This window comes from Octopus bimaculoides, chromosome 23 (genome assembly GCF_046866305.1).
Source record: "Octopus bimaculoides isolate indiv1 chromosome 23, ASM4686630v1, whole genome shotgun sequence".
Lineage (NCBI taxonomy): Eukaryota > Metazoa > Mollusca > Cephalopoda > Octopoda > Octopodidae > Octopus > Octopus bimaculoides.
Genome location: NC_142950.1, coordinates 196,628 through 222,500, shown reverse-complemented (window position 1 = coordinate 222,500; position 25,873 = coordinate 196,628). Strand labels below are relative to the sequence as shown.

The 25,873-nt window shown below is 38.9% G+C and overlaps 1 protein-coding gene across 1 annotated transcript; it reads right to left on the bottom strand.

Annotated features, from left to right (window-relative positions):
* Nucleotides 1-5,318: 5,318 nt before the first annotated feature.
* LOC106879465 (hydroxysteroid dehydrogenase-like protein 2) lies at nucleotides 5,319-25,873 on the bottom strand. The gene is made up of 8 exons (XM_014929029.3): nucleotides 25,795-25,873; nucleotides 21,012-21,175; nucleotides 18,834-19,047; nucleotides 17,091-17,194; nucleotides 15,089-15,190; nucleotides 8,991-9,191; nucleotides 7,498-7,695; nucleotides 5,319-6,089 (listed from the first exon to the last, which is right to left on the bottom strand). Exons 1-8 carry the CDS (start codon nucleotides 25,809-25,811, stop codon nucleotides 5,845-5,847), a joined length of 1,245 nt encoding a protein of 414 aa, XP_014784515.1. The 5' UTR covers nucleotides 25,812-25,873; the 3' UTR covers nucleotides 5,319-5,844.

Here is a 25,873-nt window from a genome sequence, read left to right as displayed (position 1 = left end):
GACACAAAGATATCTCAGGCAATAAAGAATCCTGATGATATTGTAAGCCTGCAGAATGACCTAAATGCAATATATGAGTGGGCAGAGCAAAATAATATGCAGTTCAAGGCAAAAAAATTTCAAGTACTGCGCTACAAGACCACAAGTACCTCCCAACTGGCATACACAGGGCCTGGAGGTACTGCAATCCCAGAACCACAAACAGTAAGAGATCTGGGCATCAACATGTGTAGTGATGCATCATTTCACATGCACATTGTCAAGTTGACAGCAAAGTGCAGACAACTGGCAGGGTGGATACTGAGGACATTCCGTACAAGGGATCAAAAAGTCATGTTGACTCTATGGAAGACATTTGTTCTGAGCCGCCTAGACTATTGCTCTCAGTTGTGGTCACCACACAGTGTTAAGCGGACAGCAGAACTCGAAGCAATTCAGCGGCACTATACAAAAAAGATCGCCACAGTCCAACAGATGAACTACAGGGAGCGACTGAAGGCACTAGGTCTCTACTCCCTGGAGCGCAGGCGGGAGAGATATGTAATAATATACATATGGAAAATACTGGAAGGACTGGTGCCAAACTTTGGTATCAAGTACTACAGGAATGCCCGCACGGGTCGCTACTGCATGGTGCCAAGGGTACCGTCCACTGCATCTCACATAAGAACGAGATACCGCAGCAGCCTCGGTTTCAGAGGACCTCAGCTCTTCAATGCCCTGCCAAAACAGTTGAGAGACATGCAAGACATGGATGCGGAGGTCTTCAAGACAAAACTTGACGCTTTCCTCTCCACGATACCAGACGAACCAATGGCTCGTAATGAGACGCAGTTTAGGGCAGCTGTGTCAAATTCTCTTATACACCAGATGTGCCATCAAAACTCTTGATTGGACCATGTCAGGTGGGGGAGAAGAGCCATGAAAGGAACGTGAAAATCACGGTGGTGCACCAGCATGACCGCAGCCACTTGGCTGAAACACATAAATAAATAAATAAATATATATATATAAATAAATATATATATATATATATATATATATGATGATGATGATGATCTTTCTCCCGCCATGTCTCTGTCTACCCCTCCATCCCTCTCTAAATCAGTCCCTCTCCCTCTCTCTCTCTCGTTTTTTCCTTAAGGTTTTCAGGTTCTGGGTATATATAAATGAGAAATCCATTCTAAATTATCTCAATCTCTTCTCCGCTGACATACTATGACGAAGTCTCCAAGATGCAGATAAGATAGAGATTTTTATTGATTTACGGCCTCAACATCTCATACCTTTCGCGCTTTAGTCTGCCCTCTATTATTTATCTTGTTTCTCTCCATGAAATTCAATTGAATTCAGTTTTTGTCTTAAATTCATACTTATTCATTTTCTAAGCTTCCTAAATTCATGCTACTTATATATTCTATTCACCTAGGTTTCATTGCTGTTTTAAAAATTACGATTTATGCATTGTTGTCTCTCAAATATTTAAAATCTACGATTAAGAGGCCTATCTCCTGGCTAATGGTACCTACCCACCCATACCCATTTTCCTTTATTCAAAAATTCTTATCGCTCCTTTAAAATTATGGCTTTTAAGTGTTGATTTCTCAGCCCAAGAATTACAGCGTGATGTGCTGCTTGACTGGTCCCCCTTCTCTCTCTCTCTTTATATATATATATATATATATATATATATATATGATGATGATGATCTTTCTCCCGCCATGTCTCTGTCTACCCCTCCATCCCTCTCTAAATCAGTCCCTCTCCCTCTCTCTCTCTCGTTTTTTCCTTAAGGTTTTCAGGTTCTGGGTATATATAAATGAGAAATCCATTCTAAATTATCTCAATCTCTTCTCCGCTGACATACTATGACGAAGTCTCCAAGATGCAGATAAGATAGAGATTTTTATTGATTTACGGCCTCAACATCTCATACCTTTCGCGCTTTAGTCTGCCCTCTATTATTTATCTTGTTTCTCTCCATGAAATTCAATTGAATTCAGTTTTTGTCTTAAATTCATACTTATTCATTTTCTAAGCTTCCTAAATTCATGCTACTTATATATTCTATTCACCTAGGTTTCATTGCTGCTTTAAAAATTACGATTTATGCATTGTTGTCTCTCAAATATTTAAAATCTACGATTAAGAGGCCTATCTCCTGGCTGATGGTACACCCGCCCTCCCACCCCCTCCACCAGAAAGTGCATTCCTCTGTCATCCTGTCATCCTCGGCTGTCTCCCGGAACCCATCTAGTGGCCTTGGCCATCCTCTCCCCTACCTTTGGGTAGCGCATTAAGTTTGAGTAATGTTTGCAGGTTGTAGGTACTGTTTTGCTTATGAATTCTTCCAATTGCAAGTTTTCTTTTCAGGTACACGACACTGCTTTCCCCCTTCCCTGGCTACAGGCCCACACCCCCAACACCCATACTGTTAGGATTGGCACTCTCAACGTCGGCACGCTGAAAGGTAGATCTGGTGAAATTGTTGAGATGCTTGAACGGAGACGCGTAGATATGTGCTGCATCCAGGAAGAAAGATGGAGAGGAGGTTCTGCGAGGTTCCTCACAGGCAAAGAACACAGGTACAAGATTTTCTGGGCAGGGAACACTGACGGGATCGGGGGCGTAGGAATACTTCTAGCGGAGAAATGGGTGGATAAGGTAATCGAGGTCGTTAGAGTAAGTGACAGAGTACTTAAGATTAGACTAGTGCTTCATCATAGATTAGCTACTGTCATCTCAGCCTATGCACCTCAACCGAGGCTACCAGATGGTCTGAAAGACCAATTCTATGACACCCTCTTGCAAACTACCTCGTCGACGAGTGACAGGGACCTTCTCTTTGTGGCTGGAGACTTCAATGGTCATGTCGGACGTCGTGCTGGAGGCTTCCATGGCATACATGGAGGCTATGGCTTCGGTTCCCGCAACGAGGAGTGAAACAGACTGCTGGAGTTCTGTGATGCAACCAATCTTATGGTCTGCAATACCAACTTCAGGAAGCCTGCCAGTCACCTAGTCACCTACCGCTCCGGCAGACACTCTAGCCAAATCGACTACATCCTCGTCAGAAATAGGGAAAGAGGGCGGCTAATAAATGCCAAAACCTACCCTGGCGAAGAATGTACCCCACAACATAGATTAGTAGTTAGCAACTTTGGGATCAAGGCAAAATGGGTGCCCAGAATTAGACAGGCTTGGAAGAGAAGGGTGTGGAAGCTTAAAGACCCTGCAAATGGACAGAGACTTAGAGACAAGTTACTTGAAGCATCTAACGAAATAGAAGGGGATATAGCATCATACAACGTGGAAGACAATTGGAGATTTCTGCGGGACAACCTGTTGAAAGCCACCGACCAGATCTGTGGGTGGTGTAAGGTCCTCTCTCGACCCAGAGTAACGTGGTGGTGGAACAAGGAGGTAGACAGGGCTATTAGACAAAAGAAACAGGCTTGGAAGGACTGGAAGAACGGTGGTAGCAGGGAATTGTACCAATGTGCCAGAAGGGAGGCTAGGCGACAGGTTTATTTAGCCAGAGGGGAAGCAGATAAGAAAAGATTTGCCAATGTTCTGCGCCGTGAGCGGAGGAGCTTGTCTCCCCATCGCAAACTTAAGGACACAGTAATTGTGTCAAGGCCGACAGGAAGCGGTGCAGCTTCCTAGGGCTAAACGGCAGTAGTGTATTCCCTTATTGGGATTGTCACATTAAGTTGACAATATACTACAACTTTATCACTCCACTACTGCTTAAATCTCTCTGAGAGATATAAAAATATTATTTTTTTCTAATTTTAAATATATATATATATATATATATATATATAAATAAATATATATATATATATATACTGTTGTGTCTGGGGTGAGTCATTTTCTTATCGTGCCTTAAAATTTAACACACTCACCGTTAAAATTTCCACGTATTATTTTTAGGAAAATAAAAATAAAAATAAAAATTTTAAAAAATAATAATAAGTAAAAAAAAAAAATAAGTGGAAATTTTTACGGTGAGTGTGTTAAATTTTAAGGCACGATAAGAAAATGACTCTCCCCAGACAAAATAGACTATGCTTCAACACATGAAATCATAAAAATTCTTGCAAACCAAATCCAAAAACGAAATATATATATATATATATATATATAAATATAGGCGCAGGAGTGGCTGTGTGGTAAGTAGCTTGCTTACCAACCACATGGTTCCGGGTCCAGTCCCACTGCGTGGCACCTTGGGCAAGTGTCTTCTACTATAGCCTCGGGCCGACCAAAGCCTTGTGAGTGGATTTGGTAGACGGAAACTGAAAAGAAGCCCGTCATATATATGCATGTGAGTGTATATGTTTGTGTGTCTGTGTTTGTCCCCCCCACCATCGCTTGACAACTGATGCTGGTGTGTTTACATCCCCGTAACTTAGTGGTTCGGCAAAAGAGATCAATAGAATATGTACTAGGCTTACAAAGAATAAATCCTGGGGTCGACTTGCTCGACTAAAGGCGGTGCTCCAGCATGTCCACAGTCACATGACTGAAACAAATAAAAGAGTAAAAGAGATATAAATAAATATATATATATATATATATATAGATATATATATATATATAATCATCATCATCATCATCGTTTAACGTCCGCTTTCCATGCTAGCATGAGTTGGACGATTTGACTGAGGACTGGTGAAACCGGATGGCAACACCACGATCCAATCTAATTTGGCAGAGTTTCTACAGCTGGATGCCCTTCCTAACACCAACCACTCAGAGTGTAGTGGGTGCTTTTACGTGTCACCCGCACGAAAACGGCCACGCTCGAAATGGTGTCTTTTATGTGCCGCCCGCACAAGAGCCAGTCCAGGGGCACTGGCAACGATCTCACTTGGCTTGCCGGGTCTTCTCACACACAGCACATTTCCAAAGGTCTCGGTCAGTAGTCATCGCCTCGGTGAGGCCCAATGTTCGAAGGTATAGCCCTGAAAAATTGAAGCAATCCTATCATTTACCTATTTATATATATAATACATATATATATATATATATATATATATATATATATATATATATATACATATATATAATATATATATATATATATATACATATATATAATATATATATATATATATATATATATATATATATATATATATATATAATATATATAATATATATGAAATATGTATTAGCAAGATTTAAGTAAATAACATATATATACCTACTTACACGTGTATAATCACAGACACACGCAAACACATATTCCCCATTTAAATGGGAGAACAAAAATAATAATTATTAAAAAGATATTACATCAAATCACAAAATGAAAAAATAATTTCTCTTTATATGGAAAGTTTTGAAAAGATTTCTAGATTTCAAAGAACATTGTGAAAACAAGTTAAATATATATATATATACACACATATATATGTGTGTTTGTATGTATTGTGTGTGTGTACATATACTCTCTTTCTTCACATATTTTCTATTTCATTTTCTGCTCAGTTCTTTGTCTCTGCATTAACTCTATAGTCTCGAACATGGAATAGGAAACACTATTTTCCTTCATATTAAGCAAGAAATGGGTGTCTATTATATAAGTGTACAATACGTCCATTATGGATACAGAATCTTCTGTGTTTATACACACACACAAATATATGTATGCATGTGTGTGTATATATTTATACATATTTTTGTGTAACACATTAATCAGGGTTAATATTTTTATGTTATAACTTTATTTATATTTTCTCTGTAATTATTCTTCTTCAAAGAGATTGTTGCTGGGCCTCAATGGAATTTTCGAGTTGCATGTCAGATGTTGCACTTTTAACAGACTCAGGAATGTTATAACTTGGATGTCATTTGACCCATGAATTTTTCCAACTTTATGGCTAGAGGCATGTCCCCTTTAATTTTTAACTTTCCTGTCATGAGAGCCATGGTAGGCTTCAGCTGACCAGAGAACATCTTCACAAAGTCTGTGTCCTTCATGGTCATAGTGACATCTGCTTTGCCACTGGGTGGAACTCCCTTACCAACTGAACCACTTCCAGAAGACATGTCCACAAACCATTCGCCAGCATCATCACCTGAAAATATTAATGATACAGATATAAATATACTTCCTGTCCCCTTGCCCACCAGCCACTCTATATACCCAGGTTTCGCCAGCCACTGCATTAACCCCACCCCACCCCCACCCTACAGCACCTTTGTCAATACCTTATTTATATTTTGACCCCTGCATCATGAGGCTATGCCCTGACACTTCCTGCTCTCTCTCCCTCTGACTGCAGTGACCATGTATCTCTTCTACAGCAACACACCTTTTTCAGTCCTCCTTATTCTTCCTCACTCTCTCTCTCTCTCTCTGACCAGGTAACTATTCTATCTCTACAATAGCAACACATACATATATATAGGCTATGTGGTAAGTAGCTTGCTTACTAACTACATGGGTCTGGGTTCAGTCCCACTGCATGACACCTTGGGCAAGTACCTTCTACTATAGCCTCGGGCCAACCAAAGCCTTCAGTGAATTTGGTAGACAAACTGAAAGAAGCCTGTTGTATATGTGTATGTGTGTGTTTGTACCCCACTCCCCACCATCGCTTGACGACCGATGCTGGTGTGTTTACATCCCCGTAACTTAGCAGTTCAGCAAGAGGTCAATAGAATATGTACTAGGCTTACAAAGAATAAGTCCTGGGGTCACTTTGCTTGACTAAAGGCAGTGCTCCAGTATGGCACCTGTATTGGTGCAACATAAACACACCCATGCCAGTGCCATATGAGAAAAGCACCCAGTCCACACTCTGTAAAGTGGTTGGCATTAGGAAAGGCATCCAGCCGTAGAAACGATGCCAAAACAGACATGGAACCTGGGCAGCTTTTTAAGAGGGAAAAATTTTACTATTTTCATTTCTCCCTTGTATTTTTCCCTCTTAACTCAGTAAGACTTGTCTACCTCCACTAAAATGAATGAACTTTGTACATTTAAAACAAATTGATATACAGTTTTAATATTATTGACTGCTGCTACGAACATTCAAACTTACACCTGTCCTCCTAATTCACAATGCTAAATTTATCTGTTTTGAACATTTTAATTTATCAACATTGAAACATTTTAGTTTGCCAACTTAGAAAATCGTTAAAAGTTTCAAATTCATAATTTTAAACTTTTACCATGGATAAACTAAAAATATTGTTGAAACTAGTTTGGTGGATATATGTAGATAAATGTATTTTAAACAATTACGAGTTTTTCAAATTAAGGTGCATTATCAACACATTGACAGACAGACAGACAGACAGAGGAATATTGAGAAATTCTGTGTAGTAGCTTGATCTACTCAAAACAGCAGTTAAATTTCTGTCAATTCATAGTTTACTATCTTAGAGAAAAAGTGACATTTCATAACGCATTTCTTTGTAAATAAAAAGGCAGGATGGCCATGAATGGAAAACATTTGATTATACAACACCACTTCTTACCTGTCAAATGGAAAGCAAACACTCCTCCCACTGATTTCACAACATCTTCACTCAGGATTTTCTCGATTGACTGAAAAGTTCGGATGGTTAAACCATCACCATCAATTGATGGTTTGGAAGGCTGGGTTTCATCACCAGACGAGGCCTCCTCTGACTCAGGGTCAACATCCAAGAAGAAATCGGGAAGGAATGTACTACCTGTTAAACAATAAAAGATGAATGGCTTTAAGGTTGAATTATGAAGTTAATAATGGTGGTGGTGTGTGTGTGTGTGTGTGGGTGGGGGGGGGGGGTAATGATAGTGAACAAGGCCCAGAATAGTTGAACTTGAAAGAATTTAAATTCAGAATGTGATGAGTCAGAAAAAAATACCACTAGGGATTCTACCTGCTGCTCTAACGATTCTGCCAGCTCATCATCATAATAATAATAATAATAATAATGGTTTCAAATTTAGGCAGTAATTTCAAGGGAGAGCGATAAACCACTTACATCGACCCCAGAGCTCAACTGGTGCTTATCTTATAAACTTCGAAAGGATGAAAGGCAAAGATGACCTCAGCCGAATTTAAACTCAGAACGTGCAGACGGATGAAACACTGCTAAGCACTTTACCCAGAGTGCTAACAATTACTTGTTACTTTCACTTGCCAAGCTTGGCTGAATATAATTAATTACAGACAAATGATATCAATTTGATTCTTCAGCATTGATTTATTGTTGCAGAGCTAAATTTGTGTTTCAGCTAGTCTCTCTAACTTGGGAGCTGCTCAACTCTCAAAGGTTTTGAAAAAAACATATTAGCTTTAGCCATTCTTATTACAATAATTCTATTCTCCTCATCAACCCACAAGAGACACTACATTTAAAATACATCAGCAACGTAATGCTTCTTTTTAATCCTTACTATTCTTTAATGAATGCATCACTGCAGCTCAGTTCAGAAGTGATAAATCTCAAAATCTCTTAGACAGCTGCTGGTTTATACATGACACTGTCATGTATAACAACTCTAGTTATTTTATTCAAATTCAAATTCTTTTTCCCTCATTAAAATCATTGATAAATAAATAATAATTAGTAAATCATTGATAAATAATATTAAATTCTAACTTATTCTTGAGGAATTAAGCACTGAAAGAAGAAAAATACAGCAAACTCACACCAAAACACAACAGAAATAATCATGCCTCTAAGGTGCAAAGCAGAGTTGTTTGACAGGGAGTTCTCTCTAAAATGTGGCTGAACTTTGTTTTTGGCACAGAAGAATGCTTAGTTCCAGTTTTCAACCCAAAAACAAGGAGGTTTTCAATTACAGTTTCAAAAGGTTCAGGATTTGGAGACAGCTGGCGATATTTGCAGCATAAGACTTCAAAAGTTGACCTTAGAACTTAACTGGCAACACTTAAGCCAGAAGGGAGAAAGGTAAAAATGACTTTGGCTGGATTTGAATAATAATGACAAAGGTGAATAAGTGTGGTCGACAAACTCACCTGGAACACAAGAGTATTGTTCAAAGTCTTTTATTCCTGCTTCTTTTAAGATTGTGTCATCAATGCAGAAGTGTCCAGTGAAAGTTTTACTGTCTTTGTTCAATATAACATACGCAGCATCAGCCATAATCTCTGGTTTCCTGCAGTTTGTGGCAATCTCATCTCCACCTCCCAACATCTTCATAGCAGCTGTGTAGATTGCTGAAGAAAATATATATATATACACAAATATACATATATAGAAGAGTAGTATAAAATACAGATTCAAAGAATCGACTGGCTATCACAATCTGCTCCCTGTTCAGAATCGGCTATCAGTCTACACGTCATCAACCTAATAACAATATAGTGTAAGGAAATTAATATTCCTGAACATAAAAACAACAAATTTTTCCATGAAGAGTAAATAATGCATCAAGTTAGGAGGCCTGAGAAATGAAGATAGATTTCGTTTTCTACATGATGACAGCTGTTTCATAACCTTCCTCATGTATTATTAATTTCAATATGCAAAAATATATGGATGTGTTTGCATCATGCAATTGTTCAGCATTATACAATACAAGCATGTATTCATAGATTAATGTAAATAATGCAGATCACCAGTTACATCGTAAGTGCGAGAACAGAATTTGCTTTGAGGGTTCAATCCCAGGATATCCAAAGTGCTTCCACTGGGGCATCACCTTGAAGAATTTTAGCAAAGTGAGCCCAGTACATATCTTTTTTTTTAAGTCTGTAACTTATTCTATCAATCCCTTTAGCCAAACTGCTAAGTCATGGGGACATAAACACACCAACACCAGTCGTCAAACAATGGTGGGAGACAAACAGACAGAAGACACACATACACATGCATCATCATCATCGTTTAACGTCTGCTTTCCATGCTAGCATGGGTTGGACGACTTGACTGAGGACTGGTGAAACCGGATGGCAACACCAGGCTCCAATCTAAATTTGGCAGAGTTTCTACAGCTGGATGCCCTTCCTAACGCCAACCACTCAGAGAGTGTAGTAGGTGCTTTTACGTGTCACCTGCATGAAGGCCAGTCAGGTGATACTGGCAACGGCCACGCTCGAAATGGTGTCTTTTATGTGCCACCCGCACAAGCCAGTCCAGGGACACTGGCAACGATCTCGCTCGAAAATCCTACGGAAGCCAGTCAGGCGGTACTGGCAACGGCCACGCTCAAAATGGTGCATCTTATGTGCCACCCGTACAAGAGCCAGTCCAGGGGCACTGGCAACGATCTTACTTGGCTTGCCGGGTCTTCTCACGCACAGCACATTTCCAAAGGTCTCGGTCAGTAGTCATCGCCTCGGTGAGGCCCAATGTACGAAGGTCTTGCCTCACCACCTCAGCCCAGGTCTTCCTGGGCCTACCTCTTCCACGGGTTCCCTCAACTGTTAGGGTGTGGCACTTTTTCACGCAGCTATCCTCATCCATTCTCACCACATGTCCATACCAGCGCAATTGTCTCTCTTGCACACCACAACTGATGCTTCTAATGTTCAGCTTTTCTCTCAAGATACTTACACTCTGACGGGTATTGACATTACTCATCCAACGGAGCATACTGGCTTCATTCCTTGCGAGCTTACGCATGTCCTCAGCATGGCTGTTCGAACGCATGCGTCATACAGTCTGCCTTTTACTCTGAGTGAGAGTCCCTTTGTCGCCAGCAGGGGTAAGAGCTCTCTAAATTTTGCCCAGGCTATTCTTATTCTAGCAGCTACACTTTCAGCACACCCACCCCCACTACTAACTTGGTCGTCCAGATAGCGGAAGCTATCGACTACCTCTAGTTTTTCACCCTGGAATGAGATAGAAGTTGTTTCCTGTTTGTTTACAGTCTTTATTGCACCTGAACATCTGCCACAAACAAAAACTAACTTCCTAGTTAACCTGCCTTTGATGTTGCTGCACTTCTTATGTGTCCATAGCTTGCACCGGGTACATCTTATAGAGTTACTACCTACTCCTTTTCTACATACTGAGCAGGGCCATCTACCTGAAGGGGTTTGTGTTTTATCTACCTTCCTACTTATTAGGATTTTGGTTTTAGCTAGGTTGACTCTAAGGCCCTTCAATTCTAGACCTTGCTTCCACACCTGAAACTTCTCTAGTTCTGATAGTGACTCCGCAATTAGGGCAAGGTCATCAGCATAGAGGAGCTCCCAGGGGCAACTTGTCTTGAACTCCTCTGTGATTGCCTGGAGGACTATGATAAATAAGAGGTGGCTGAGGACGGAACCTTGGTGGACCCCTACCTCTACCCGGAATTCATTGCTGTACTCATTTCCAACCCTCACCTTACTGACAGCATCTCTGTACATGGCTCGCACAGCTCTCACTAACCATTCTTCTATCCCAAGTTTCCTCATTGACCACCAGATAAGGGATCGGGGGACCCTGTCAAAGGCTTTCTCCATGTCAACAAAAGCCAGGTACAGAGGTTTATCCTTGGCTAGGTATTTCTCCTGCAGCTGTCTTACTAGAAATAAGGCATCAGTAGTGCTTTTACCTGGCACGAACCCAAACTGCATCTCATTTAAATTGATTTGCTCCCTAATTAGTTGGGCTATAACCCTCTCTGTAACTTTCATAACCTGATCTAACAGCTTGATGCCTCTGTAATTATTTGTATCTAAAGCGTCACCTTTACCTTTGTAGCAGTTGACTATGATGCTGCTACACCAGTCATTGGGTATGACTCCTTCGTGTATCACCTGGTTCGTAATACGGGTGACTAGGCTATAGCCAACACTGCCAGATATTTTGAGCATCTCTGCAGTGATTCCTGATGGGCTGGGGGCTTTCCCGGTCTTCATATTCTTAATTGCTTTATCTACCCTGGTACTATCAACTCGGATAGCTGGTCCCTCTATTGGGTCGACATATGGCAGGCTCTCTTCCTCCCATTCATTCTCTTTATTAAGCAATCTATCATAGTGGCATCTCCAGACCTCTTTCTTTGCATCCTCATTTAGTGCAAGCGTACCATCATCCATGCGAACACATTTCTCTCCTACGACATCACTATTCTCTCTCCTACACTGTCTTGCAACACGAAAAACCTCGAGTCTTTGGTCCTCACGGCGCAGAACATTGGCAAATCTTTTCTTATCTGCTTCCCCTCTGGCTAAATAAACCTGTCGCCTAGCCTCCCTTCTGGCACATTGGTACAATTCCCTGCTACCACCGTTCTTCCAGTCCTTCCAAGCTTGTTTCTTTTGTCTAATAGCCCTGTCTACCTCCTTGTTCCACCACCACGTTACTCTGGGTTGGGAGGGGACCTTACACCACCCACAAATCTGGTCGGTGGCTTTCAACAGGTTGTCCCGCAGAAATCTCCAATTGTCTTCCACGTTGTATGATGCTATATCCCCTTCTATTTCGTTAGATGCTTCAAGTAACTTGTCTCTAAGTCTCTGTCCATTTGCAGGGTCTTTAAGCTTCCACACCCTTCTCTTCCAAGCCTGTCTAATTCTGGGCACCCATTTTGCCTTGATCCCAAAGTTGCTAACTACTAATCTATGTTGTGGGGTACATTCTTCGCCAGGGTAGGTCTTGGCATTTATAAGCCGCCCTCTTTCCCTATTTCTGGCGAGGATGTAGTCGATTTGGCTAGAGTGTCTGCCGGAGCGGTAGGTGACTAGGTGACTGGCAGGTTTCCTGAAGTTGGTATTGCAGACCATAAGATCGGTTGCATCACAGAACTCCAGCAGTCTGGTTCCCTCCTCGTTGCGGGAACCGAAGCCATAGCCTCCATGTATGCCATGGAAGCCTCCAGCACGACGTCCGACATAACCATTGAAGTCTCCAGCCACAAAGAGAAGGTCCCTGTCACTCGTCGACGAGGTAGTTTGCAAGAGGGTGTCATAGAATTGGTCTTTCAGACCATCTGGTAGCCCCGGTTGAGGTGCATAGGCTGAGATGACAGTAGCTAATCTATGATGAAGCACTAGTCTAATCTTAAGTACTCTGTCACTTACTCTAACGACCTCGATTACCTTATCCACCCATTTCTCCGCTAGAAGTATTCCTACGCCCCCGACCCCGTCAGTGTTCCCTGCCCAGAAAATCTTATACCTGTGTTCTTTGCCTGTGAGGAACCTCGCAGAACCTCCTCTCCATCTTTCTTCCTGGATGCAGCACATATCTACGCGTCTCCGTTCAAGCATCTCAACAATTTCACCAGATCTACCTTTCAGCGTGCCGACGTTGAGAGTGCCAATCCTAACAGTATGGGTGTTGGGGGTGTGGGCCTGTAGCCAGGGAAGGGAAAAAGCAGTGTCGTGTACCTGAAAAGAAAACTTGCAATTGGAAGAATACATAAGCAAAACAGTACCTACAACCTGCAAACATTACTCAAACTTAATGCGCTACCCAAAGGTAGGGGAGAGGATGGCCAAGGCCACTAGATGGGTTCCGGGAGACAGCCGAGGATGACAGAGGAATGAACTTCCGGTGGAGAGGGTGGGAGGGCGGGTGTACCATCAGCCAGGAGATAGGCCTCTTAATCGTAGATTTTAAATATTTGAGAGACAACAATGCATAAATCGTAATTTTTAAAACAGCAATGAAACCTAGGTGAATAGAATATATAAGTAGCATGAATTTAGGAAGCTTAGAAAATGAATAAGTATGAATTTAAGACAAAAACTGAATTCAATTGAATTTCATGGAGAGAAACAAGATAAATAATAGCGAGCAGACTAAAGCGCAGAAGGTATGAGATGTTGAGGCCGTAAATAAATAAAAATCTCTATCTTATCTGCATCTTGGAGACTTTGTCGTAGTATGTCAGCGGAGAAGAGATTGAGATAATTTAGAATGGATTTCTTATTTATATATACCCAGAACCTGAAAACCTTAAGGAAAAAAAAATGCATATATATATATATAATTCTGCTTGTACTTATACACTGCTTTGTGCTGACACTTCGTTATATATATACACACACACAAATGCACATACATATATGAATTTTTGATTGGATTGTCCATGTTCAGTCAGCTGCAGGATGAAGGCCTCAGAATGTTCTGTCCACCATCGATGGTCTGATGTTGGAGGCCATGAATTTGAGCTCACGATCACGCTGATTGGATGAGCCAACTCTGCCACACCAGTTCAACATGTCTTGGCAGATGGATGCAGTGGGGGGGGGGGGGGGGTTATATACTCATACCCAAGAGAATTTAAGTCAATTACATTAGTCCCAGTGCATGACTGGTACTTATTCTATCAGCCCTGAAAGGATGAAAGACAAAATTGAACTCAGAACTTAAAGACAGACAAAATACTACCAAGCATTTCACCCAGTGTGCTAACAATTCTGCCAGATCACCACCATATATATATATATAGTTATAAGGGATATCCATAGTATCCCAGAAACAGCTGTAAAACTAGATATCTTTTTCCTTATAAATGTCCTGAAAACTCCTCACATCCTTGGCTTTGTTATCTCATTTTGTTTAATAGACATATATATACACAGACACATGCTAGTGTGTTGCCTATCATATGATAGGTAACTTTGGTACTTTTGCCACCATGGGGTAATATATGGAAATATGGCATAAGATAATTTTAGTTTAACTTCTACCAATTTTCTCGGTGCTTTTACAAAATGATGAAATGCAAACTTTCAAAAGAAAAATATTTATTCTCTTAAAATAAAATTAAACGAAGCAAATTCCTCATTTGAATATTCACAATAAATCTTATGATTTTTATAGATATTATCAACACAATCACAATTTACTTGGGGTTAATTAAATAAGTACCAGTTATGCAGTGGGATCAATGTAATCAACTTAACCCCTCCTCACAAATTTCAGGCATTGCATCTCTAGTAGAAAGGATTATTATAGAATTTCACTGGTGTGTGTGTAGACACATGCTACAAGAGAGAAGAGAAGTAGACACTTTGAGAGAGAAAGTGAAGCAGAGAGAGAGAGACAGGCAGAGAGAGAGAGACAGGCAGAGAGAGAGAGACGGGCAGAGAGAGAGAGAAAGAATAAGAGAGACGGGCAGAGAGAAAGCGAATGAGGTAGAAAATGAAGGTGTGAGAGAAGATAATCTTACCGGTTCTGGGCCATAAGGCATTCACAGCAATTCCATGAGACTGGAGTTCACCAGACATTCCCAGAACACACATAGACATACCATATTTGGCCATGGTGTATGCTGTGAAAGAACAGAGAATATTTGGTGCACAAAAAGTGTAAAGAGGTTTACAAAAGAAACACAATTTCAAAATGAACAAAAAGAAAACAATAAAACTCAACGAAGTTCATCGTTGAAAGGTGTTTTGTGTTGTTTTTAACAAGAAGAAGGAAAACTTTGAGTATTTCAGTTTGAATGCACTCGTTCTCACTTCACAACCACACTCATATAAAGTTAGTGTAAGGATAATTGCACTAATTAATGGTTTTGTTTGCATAATTAAAGCTGACAAAAACGTAAATCCATGCTGTTTTATTGTAGAAGTTCAAAGCAGTGGAAGCTGCTCATAATATCAATTAAACATCTTAACTAAATTGATTTGATGGAGCGAAAAGGAGCCAATGCGTGGCAAGACGAACATTTGGTCTCACTGAAAAGAAATTCTCTGTGCAGGAGGAGGTTGTTTGGCAACAAATTGCTGGACCCTCACCGGTCATCCATCATATTTACGCTCACACATACATATGTCAACATCATCATTTAAAGTCTGTTGTCCATGCTGGCATGGGTTGGACGGTTTGACCAGGGCTGATAAGCTGGAAAGGCTGCACCAGATTCCAGTTTGATTTGGCATGGTTTCTACGGTTGAATGCCCTTCCTAATGCCAACCACTCAGAGTGTAATGGGTGCTTTTATGTCCCACCAGCACCGGTTCCATTTGCATAACACTGGCATCTGCCATGGCTGTGATTTTGCTCGGCTTGATGGGTCTTCTTCTCAAGCATGGCATAATGCCAAAGGTCTTGGTCATTGCCTCCGTGAGGCCCAACGCTTGAAAGGAACTCAGCCACTTTGCCTCTGTATACATACATTTATAGAAAAGCAAACACATATATACACTACATAATTTCTATTCTAATATAAATACTTGTACACAGACACATATACAAGTCTACACACATATGTACCACTCTTGCACAGCCATATATATACAAATATTTCAATTGTTCCTGGCATATAGAAATATATATACATCAGCATACACATGTCAATATCTTCACACCAAACTATACACACCACATACTTTTAACTAAACAGTCGCTTCTCTATGCAGGCACATTAGCATTTACATGTGGTAAACTGAGATAAGTTCTGTTGTGATGAGAGTGACAACACACCCTTGCAAGAGATAGACTGGTCCAAGTAAAGTATAAACAGTAATGATCCAAGTGAGGTCAGAGGTGAGTGAAATTCATGTTTAGTTTACAGTGAAGTCGGGATGTGTCCGTTAGTTCACAAGGAATATTGATTGCTGGTTCATAAAGAGGTTTGTCAGTTTGTTACATTGTTTCACAGTTGTCTGGTTACCTTATTTATTGAACATAACAAATTACAAGTTCATAGCTAACAAAAGAGACCAGATACATGTAAAAGCCACCAGTAAATGTGCAGATGCTGCTATTAGGAGATGATGACAAGGGAATTAGGGAAACTGATAACAGTAAATATAAAACTGTTCAACTAGAAATCCAGAAAATAAGAATCTTCAAATGGCTGAATCGCATGTACAAGGATAAGTATTTTAATCTTATAACAAATAGAAAAGAAAGTCAAATATAGACATGCAGGCATACAGCAGGTTCATAGGAGAGAAAATACCTATGACTGATACAATTATTGATGAGTTTGGTCAGAGGTCATGAAGAGAATAAGTAAAGAATCTATAGGCAATAGCTATGATATCCTATTGGATGGATATTAGAAAGAAATGTCCCTGAAATAATTATCCTCCTCCTTCAATCCCATCTTACTAACTTATAAGGAGAGGATAAATACTGGATAATGCTTTATGTGTAAAAAAGATGGCTGAAATGAGAGTGGACCAAGGGTATTACAGCCACAACAAAGTAGGGATACGTACCCACATGATTGGTAAACCATCTCGGGTTCATGTTTAGAGGAGGGCTAAGATTCAAGATGTGAGGGTTTTCCGACTTCATCAAGTAAGGGATACAGACCTTGGAGCTGGAAACAAGGTAGAATCATATAAAGAAAAATTTAGAAAACAAGAATTTTAGAATAATTTTTGGAAGTAATTAATATTGTCCTTAGAGATGAAAGATTTTCCCATATTTACATCTACACAGATATATGACAGTATATGTCAGACAACACATTAGTTATGGTGTTACAGAGGAAGTTACATCTTAGATAACTGCCTTTAGCTATGATACCACAAAGATGGTTACATTGCAATAATTCATTCTAAAGTTTATTAAAAAAAACAACTGTTCTGTAGCAAAACACTTTCAGTTTCACTACAACCAATGGATTCTGCATGGTCGAAAATGCCCGGAATCAACCATTTATTTTTTTTTTCTTCCTTCCTAACAGTCGGAGCTTGAGTTAAGTTCCCTTCTAGCGACGGTGTAAAGAGAGAGAGGGAGAGAGAGAGAGAGAGGGGGGGGAGAGAGAGAGAGAGAGAGAGAGAGAAAGAGAGAGAGAAAGACAACAGATTTTTAAAATTTCCTCTTTTTAGTGAGTGACACACAATATAAACGAAATTCTCCGTTTCTACACAACTAATTTTCAAATTTGCTGAATCCGTTGCTCTACTCAGAGCGAGTAGACACACACCTTCGCAAACAATCAGCTATTATTTTGTAAACAATGTTACAAAACTGTTCATGTTTTCGAAAGGATAGATCTGACCCTCACATCTCTGCAGGAGGAGGTAGCCCTCTCTATTCCTCTTACAAAACTTACGTCCAGGTACCAAATTTGCCTCAATTGATGGTATTACTCAGGTAATCTTAACTTCATCCCGTGCAAAGCCAGGCTATAGTGCTAGTCTATATATATATATATATATATATATATATATAAGAGAGAGAAATTGTCCATTTGTGTGTTTGTTTGTCCCATAAAGTGAAAGTAAATGGTTCAAGGGAGGCAACACTAATCGAACACAAAACTGATGACGAACTGCATTGAAGCAAAAATTCTCACTGGTTGTGGTAAACGTGACACCATCTTCATTCCTCACATACAAGTAGTTGTACCATCTAATGTCCCATTCAAATTTAAGCCCTTACAGGTTCCTATCCCACTTTCTTTCTTTTGCCATGAGCATTGATAAAAATCAAGGCCAAACATTAAACGTTGCTGCATTGCAACTTGAAGAACAAACAGAAGTTTGTACACAAAGCCATCTTTTTTTTCTACTCCGGTTATGACATGTTTTTCTTTTATACACACAGACAGGACAAGTAAACCTAAATCTCACTGACAGGACACAGCATTTGTCATTTCATTTCACTATTAGTTACTGATAATCCTAATCAATAAAAAAACGACCACCAAACCAACACACGACAACGTGCAATGCTTTTTCTATATGAACAGTGATGATCCACTTGATCTGCTGCCTTTTCAGTGCCGTCGCAGTCAACTGGATTCCGTAAAACTATCCCTCTACAATATGATAAACCCATTTTTCTAGCTTCTCGGCCCAAGAAACAGTAAAAGTAATTACCCGATCAACAATGGATTTTACGGCCTAAACGATGATGATGATGATGATATATATACACACACACACACACACACACACACACACACAGAGCAAGGTTGACAGAGATAGAGATGGAGAGGGAATACAAACCAAAGGTAAGTCCCTCTGGCATTGACGCCCATCATGAGGTCGTATTTCTTCATTGGTGTTTGCTGAGTTCCAGTAAGGCTAATGGCACTGGCATTGTTGACAAGGATATCAATGCCTCCAAATGTCTTCACCGTTTCATCCACAGCTTTCTGCACTTGGTCTTCATAACGGATATCAACAATACACGGCAGGCTTTTCCCTCCAGCTTCCTCAACTGGACGAACAAAAAAGAAACCAGACTTTAGAAGTTTGTTGTTAACCCTAAATCCATGGATCGAAGACTCTGGGACATTCCTGAGATCCTTTACACACATTTTACACAAACAGGCATGGATCCATGATTAAGAAGCTTCTTTAGCAACAAGTGGTCTTGGGATCAATCATACACCTTGGTACCATGGTCGGGGGGCAGGGGGAAGCAAGTAGTGTATTCTATTATAAACTCAGATTGACTGATTGATTGATTGATTTGATTGATGTTTGGGGAAATTTAATAAATGGAAGGTATACAAAAACATTTCCTTTTAAGTCTTTTATGTTTAATTTGGACCAATTTTATTCCTAAGGTTCTTAACATTTCATTGAAGAAATAAAATCAGGAAAATCATGAAAGATTGGTAAATATGCGGACATTAGTGTTTCACATTAAACATAAATAACTTAAAAGAAAATATGGAAACTCTCTTTCCTCGAAAAGATGGAATTTGAACATGAGATTGTCTTCAATATAACATGATTGAAAGAAAAGCTGTTGCCTATGATACACACGAGAGGGAGAGAAAGAGAGAGAGAGAGAGAGAAAGAGAATGCAGTAGTTAAAAAAATACATCCATCAACAAGAAACAGCTGCTAATTTTGTACATTAAACAAAAATATCTTGTGGTATTATTGCAGAGTTACACAGACACTCCCTTGTCATTCTTCCAACCAAAACTGCAATGAAGCAATGACTGACTCATTGGAAATCTATAATCAATGATGATATGGTTCACAAAGACAGGATAAATATAACAAGTATTATGAAAGAGATTCGGGGTAGTTTCCTTGTTGCTGGTTAACCAGATTTAGAACTAATATTAAATATTACAATATTAGACATTAGAATCCCCAACATAAGGCAGAATAGAGAAACACCGATTGTTGAGATTCAAAGCAAATATTTATGAGTTACTAAGGAACCATGTTACCAAATTTTACCAAATACACTACAGAATGCTTGATATTCAATCATTAGATAAAATATCTCAAGGACGATAGTCTGCTCTTATCAACTAGAAGTATTTGAAGCTAAGGAAGACAAGTTTTTTTCTGACTTGGTGGTAGGGAATGAAATGAGGGTCTATCTTTATGATAGCAAAACAAATGTTGGAATGGTGCCACAGTTTGTCTCCAGACCTTAAAAAGGAGATCAGGGATTGAAATGGAAAGTCATGGTGACTGTTTTGGAGGATTACAAGAACATTCTCCTTAATTTTCTGGAATATGGTTGTATTGTGGACATTGAAAGGTACATTGAGACACTTAAAAAGCTTAGAGAAGCCATTTGGAAGAAGAATCTGAAAATATCTCATATTCACCATGAGAATGCTTGGCCACACGTATGCTTGACAACAAATCAAGCAATCAGCAAATTGGGGCTGCTCAGTGCCTCTCCCCCGATCCACCCCTGCACCAAAAAGCATGGATCTAGCATCTCTCTGATTTTCACCTGTATGATTCAGGGACAATAACTTGATGACACAAATCAGGTGAGAGAGATTGTGAAGAAGCGGGTAGAATAGGGGGCAGACCTGAAATTTCCAAAAAGGATTTTAAAAAATGATGGGACAACAGCATTGCTTGTGATAGAAATGGTTGTAGCTTTGTAGAGAGGAGAACGGGCAATTTGAACATCTTGTGCTAGCAAATAAAAAAAGTTGTACCTACTTTTTCAATACTCATGGTATGTATGTGTTTATATATATGTTCGTATATAATTTTATATGTGTGTGTTATATATATATATATGTTTGTTTATATTTTTATGTTTGTTATATATATATATATATATATATATATATATATATATATATGTTCATTTATATTTTCATGTGTGTGTATATATATATATATATATATATAAGCATGTATATATACATACACACACAGTTTAACGAAGAGACAGAGGATAGGTGTTACCTTCTTTTGCTGCAGTATAGATTGTTCCTGGAAGTTTTGGATGTGGATCAGCAGTTTTGGCAGCAATAACCACATTGGCACCATCACGAGCAGCTTTCACAGCAATGTATTTGCCAATTCCTCGACTTGCACCAGTTATAAACAGTGTCTTTCCGGCAAGTTTCCTGGATTTCAACAGAGAAAGAGAGAGAGAACAATAACAGCAGCACTAAAAGAGAAAGAGAAAGAAGAAGAGAGAGAGAGAGAGAGAAAGAGAGAGAGGGAAGAAGAGAGAGAGAAAGAGAAAGAAGAAGAGAGAGAGAAAGAGAAAGAGAAAGAAGAAGAGAGAGAAAGAAGAAGAGAGAGAAAGAAGAAGAGAGAGAAAGAAGAAGAGAGAGAAAGAAGAAGAGAGAGAAAGAACAAGATGAATATTGGTTTCAAATTTTGGCACAAGGCCAGCAATTTTGAGGAGAGGGGATTAGACAATCCCATCAACCTCAGTATGTAACTGGTACTTATTTTATCAACCCCTGGAAAGATGAAAGGCAAGGTTGACCTCGGTGGAATTTGAACTCAAAATGTAAAGACAGACTGGCATAAAAAAGCATTTTGCCTGAGGTGCAGACAGTTGTGCCAGCCTTGAGACCAACATTGATAAAAATCAATGTCCAGGAGGTGGAAATGAACCTATAACCTCTTTTAAATTTATTTTATTTATTTGGTGAAGAGAAAGTAGTTGAACCAACAGCATTCATGGGTCCTTCAAGTCAACGAGTAACTGTTATTATTATCATTATCATTATCATTATCATTATTATTATTAGAGGGTAGTAAGTCTCAGAAGAAATGCGTTGAGGGAGAGAGTTCTTGTGGTTCTTTACATTCTGAGTTGAAATCCTACAGAAATCAACTTTGCCTTTCATCCTTGAAAATGGCAATAAAATAGAGTACGAATCAAGTACAGGCTAATTTCAGACCTTTGACTTTGCCTTTCATCCTTGAAAATGGCAATAAAATAGAGCACGAATCAAGTACAGGCTAATTTCAGACCTTTGACTTTGCCTTTCATCCTTGAAAATGGCAATAAAATAGAGTACGAATCAAGTACAGGCTAATTTCAGACCTTTGACTTTGCCTTTCATCCTTAAGTACCAGTTGGGCAATGGGATTGATGCAATTGACTTAACCCCTCCCCTCAAATTGCTGGCCTTGTGCCAAAATTTGAAACCATTATTATAAGTAGTAGCAGTCTAGTGGTGGTGGTGGTGGAGGTGGTAGTAGTAGCAGTAATAGGAGTAGTAGTAGACATACTTATCATTGTAGATAGAGAAAAACAGTCCCAGTTTTTGACATAAAAATAAAAAGAAAATGTGTAATAAATAACAAGAGTAATGATAAGAAGTGACTTCATGAACCAACTTCTAGCAAGCTTAAAGAGATCACGAGCTACCCCCCACCCCCACCCACACACACACACACTATGAAATACCAATTTTTATGTTGCTATTGATTACTGTGTATTTGCTCTAAAAAGTTTTAAAAACCTAACTTTCTGATTGATATTTCCCTGTTGAAATTTTCCAAGACATTCCTGAAGCATTCAATGACAAATTATACAAACAACTGAATCACTGAGAAGGCTTCTATATGGCTGGTAGACATGACAGCAAAAATAGCAGCCAATTCTCTTTCAAATCACACATCCTACCATCTTAAATGGAGAAAAGAAAACATTAAATAATATAGTCCTAGTTACTCCAGTGCAATTAAAACAACTAAAATGAAGTTATGATCAACAATAAATAATTATTCAGTGAAAAATTAAACGTTTCCTTCACTTCATGTCAATTAAATCAAAGCAAATCTACAACTGCCATAGAAGTGTCATCCCTTACATGAATAATTACAATATTTGTATTTACATAGCTCCACTGACACCCACACTGCCTTTGGCAATCATAAAACCTTCAGTAAATAAATTTAAATTCATTCATTTAATAACTTTAGAGTCACAATTCTTAACCTCGGTGAAATTTCAGAATTCCAGAGAAAATTTTGAAGATTCCAATGAAGGATGCATGCAGATGGGTTGGTACAGAACCCCCAGCAATGGAGAGCGCAGGTGGACCTGGTTGGCTCTACACAACTTTTCTGGGACCACTAACCTGGGATGATCCGATCCCCATCAAGCAAGAACATGAAGCAAGCAATGGGGAAACAGTTTTCAGATTGTGAAATATTTTGTCATTATTCACACTTCTTAAAGGCAGGGAGCTGACAGAACCATTAGCATGCTGCATTTTCTCCAGTTCTTTACTTTCTGAGTTCAAATACTACCAAGATCAACTTTGCCTTTCAATAAAATAAATACCAGTCAACTACTGGGGGTTTATGAAATCAAAATTGATCACTCTTCTCAAAATTGCTGACTGTGACAAAAATTAGAAAGAATATTCATTCTTCTTAGGAAATTTAGTTCCTTTAATGTTTGCTAAATGTGTTTGATAATTCTTTAGAAAGTATCAAATATATCGCCTTCAAAATAACTTTTTTTTTCTTATCATATGTAGTTGGAGGAGGCGGACAAAAAGATGAATTTATAAAGAGGAAAAACATGAGTGTGAGTGTGTGTGTGTGAGTGTGTGTGTGTGTGTGTGTGTGTGTGTGTGTGTGTGTGTGAGTGAGTGAGTGTGTGTGTGTGTAAAGGTTAACAGACCCTGCTTTAGAATAGTATTTGCAGCGTTTATATCCCCCCAACTTCATGACCAGTTCTGTCGTTGTATTCCAGGCTAGATTTGATCTCAGAATCCTTTACACCAAGGATAGTAATGTTATTCATTAAGCTACTGACACACACACCCTCTTAATTGCCCAGACAAATTATAATCTTATTAACTCATCTCTGACAATACGTATTTCTTATGAAACAAATTTTGCTCAAAGGCTACAACTTGGCAAGGAAGAAGTAAAGCCAACAATTGATTCTCCACATGGTTACTAGACCTGCTAGAAATAGTAACCGAACCCCCACCATATTGTCTTAAAAAAATGAAGGACATATTAGACAATGTAGTCATGGAAAAAACAAAAATATGAAGTTAAAAAAACCAATTTTAGTAAAAAAAATATTAAATGAAATATTTTCTAATTTTTTGTTTTATACAGATTTTGGTTTATTTCTTTTGGTGGGGGAATTTAGAGAACCATTTAACTGCCCCTGCAAAAAAAAATAAAAACAACTTACCAAAGATTATGTAAAGCCTACAAGGACCCAGATAAAGTTAGATAAAGGTAGGCAAGCCAAGACTTCAAAGTCACTGTCAATATTTTTGTAGTAAAAGGTAAAATATACACAGACAGTACAAGCAAAAAAAAAAAAACGTGCGCACACATATTTGGGGGAGGGGGCAGTGTAGTAAGAAGTTTGTTTCTCAACTATGTCTCTGGGTTCAGTCCCACGGTATGGCACCTTTGGCAAGTATCTTCTACTATTGTCCTGGGCCAACTAAAGTTTTATGAATGGATTTGGTGGACAGAAACTGAAAGAAGCTCATCGCGCGCGCGCGTGTGTATGTATGTGTGTATATATATATATATATATATATATATATATACACACACACACAGAGAAAGAGAGAGAGGGGGTGTGTGTGTTTGTCCACTACCGCCACTTGACAACTGGTGTTGATCTGCTTACAATAACTTAACAGTTTGGAAAAAGAGACGAATAGAGTAAGTACCAGGCTTAAAAAAAAAATAAGTACTTAAGTCGACTCATTCAACCGAAACCCTTCACGGTGGTGCTCCTGCGTGGCCGCAGTCCATTGACGGAAACAAGTAAAAAAAATAATAAAAACGAAAAATAGATCCTGCAGGAGGGTGTGATTGCTTAAATGGTGCTCAGTTCTTGACAAATGTTTGTTGTTTCGATGCGAAATCAGCGCGGATTCAGTGGACAGACATCGAAGTCTACATAATCCAATGTCTTGAATCATTTGTAGGGTGTGGTGTAAGACATGACAGAATCGGTAGAGCTTCGAACAAAATGAATAGCTGTGTCTCATGACGTACTGTGTTCAAATCTTCGCCGAGGACACCACCTGTCAACCCTTCTATCGTCCAGTAACATAAAGTACCACTCAAGTACAGATATTACTTTATATCCTTATAATACATAGATGTGAAGTGAATAACATTCGAAGACACAGATACACAAACATCATATTTATGTGAGTTGCTTACACAGAAAAGCAGACACATTTTTCCCATAAAGAAAAAAATCATTAGGATGCTTCAGGGTTTGCACAAAGTCTGGCTACGTGGAGTAAATAAAATGACATAAACAATTAAATATAAGAAATAATAATTTCTTAAAGTATGTGTTAATCCCCATGTACCCAGACTTTGTGGACACCCTGTATTATACGACATAAACTATTTCAGTTTTAAATATTGTTCACAAATTAACTTTTCATTAATTAAAATTATTGTGCAAATATTCTTTTTAAACTTTTTACACCCATATCGTTTTTATGGTTATTTGAATATAATGAATTGTAGAATGAAAATTAAACGTGAAACATTAATTAAACAAGTGTGACATAAGAAGTCATTAATTAAAGTGTGACATAAAATGTCATTAATTAAGTGGGACATAAGTTTTGGGAGCAACGACCTTTCGTTAAATTCTCAAACTTGTTTTTTTTTTCTTTTCAAGAAAAAGTAAAGAAGCAGATTTTTTCCTCCTTATGATAACGTTAGCAATAATAATAATATTAATGGTAAAAAGCAGAACAAACGTTACCCTGTATTGGCAGCCATGGTTATCGTAAGCTGGAGACTCAAAAGGTTGCCGGATCGAATTCACTCGGTTTCTCTCTTGT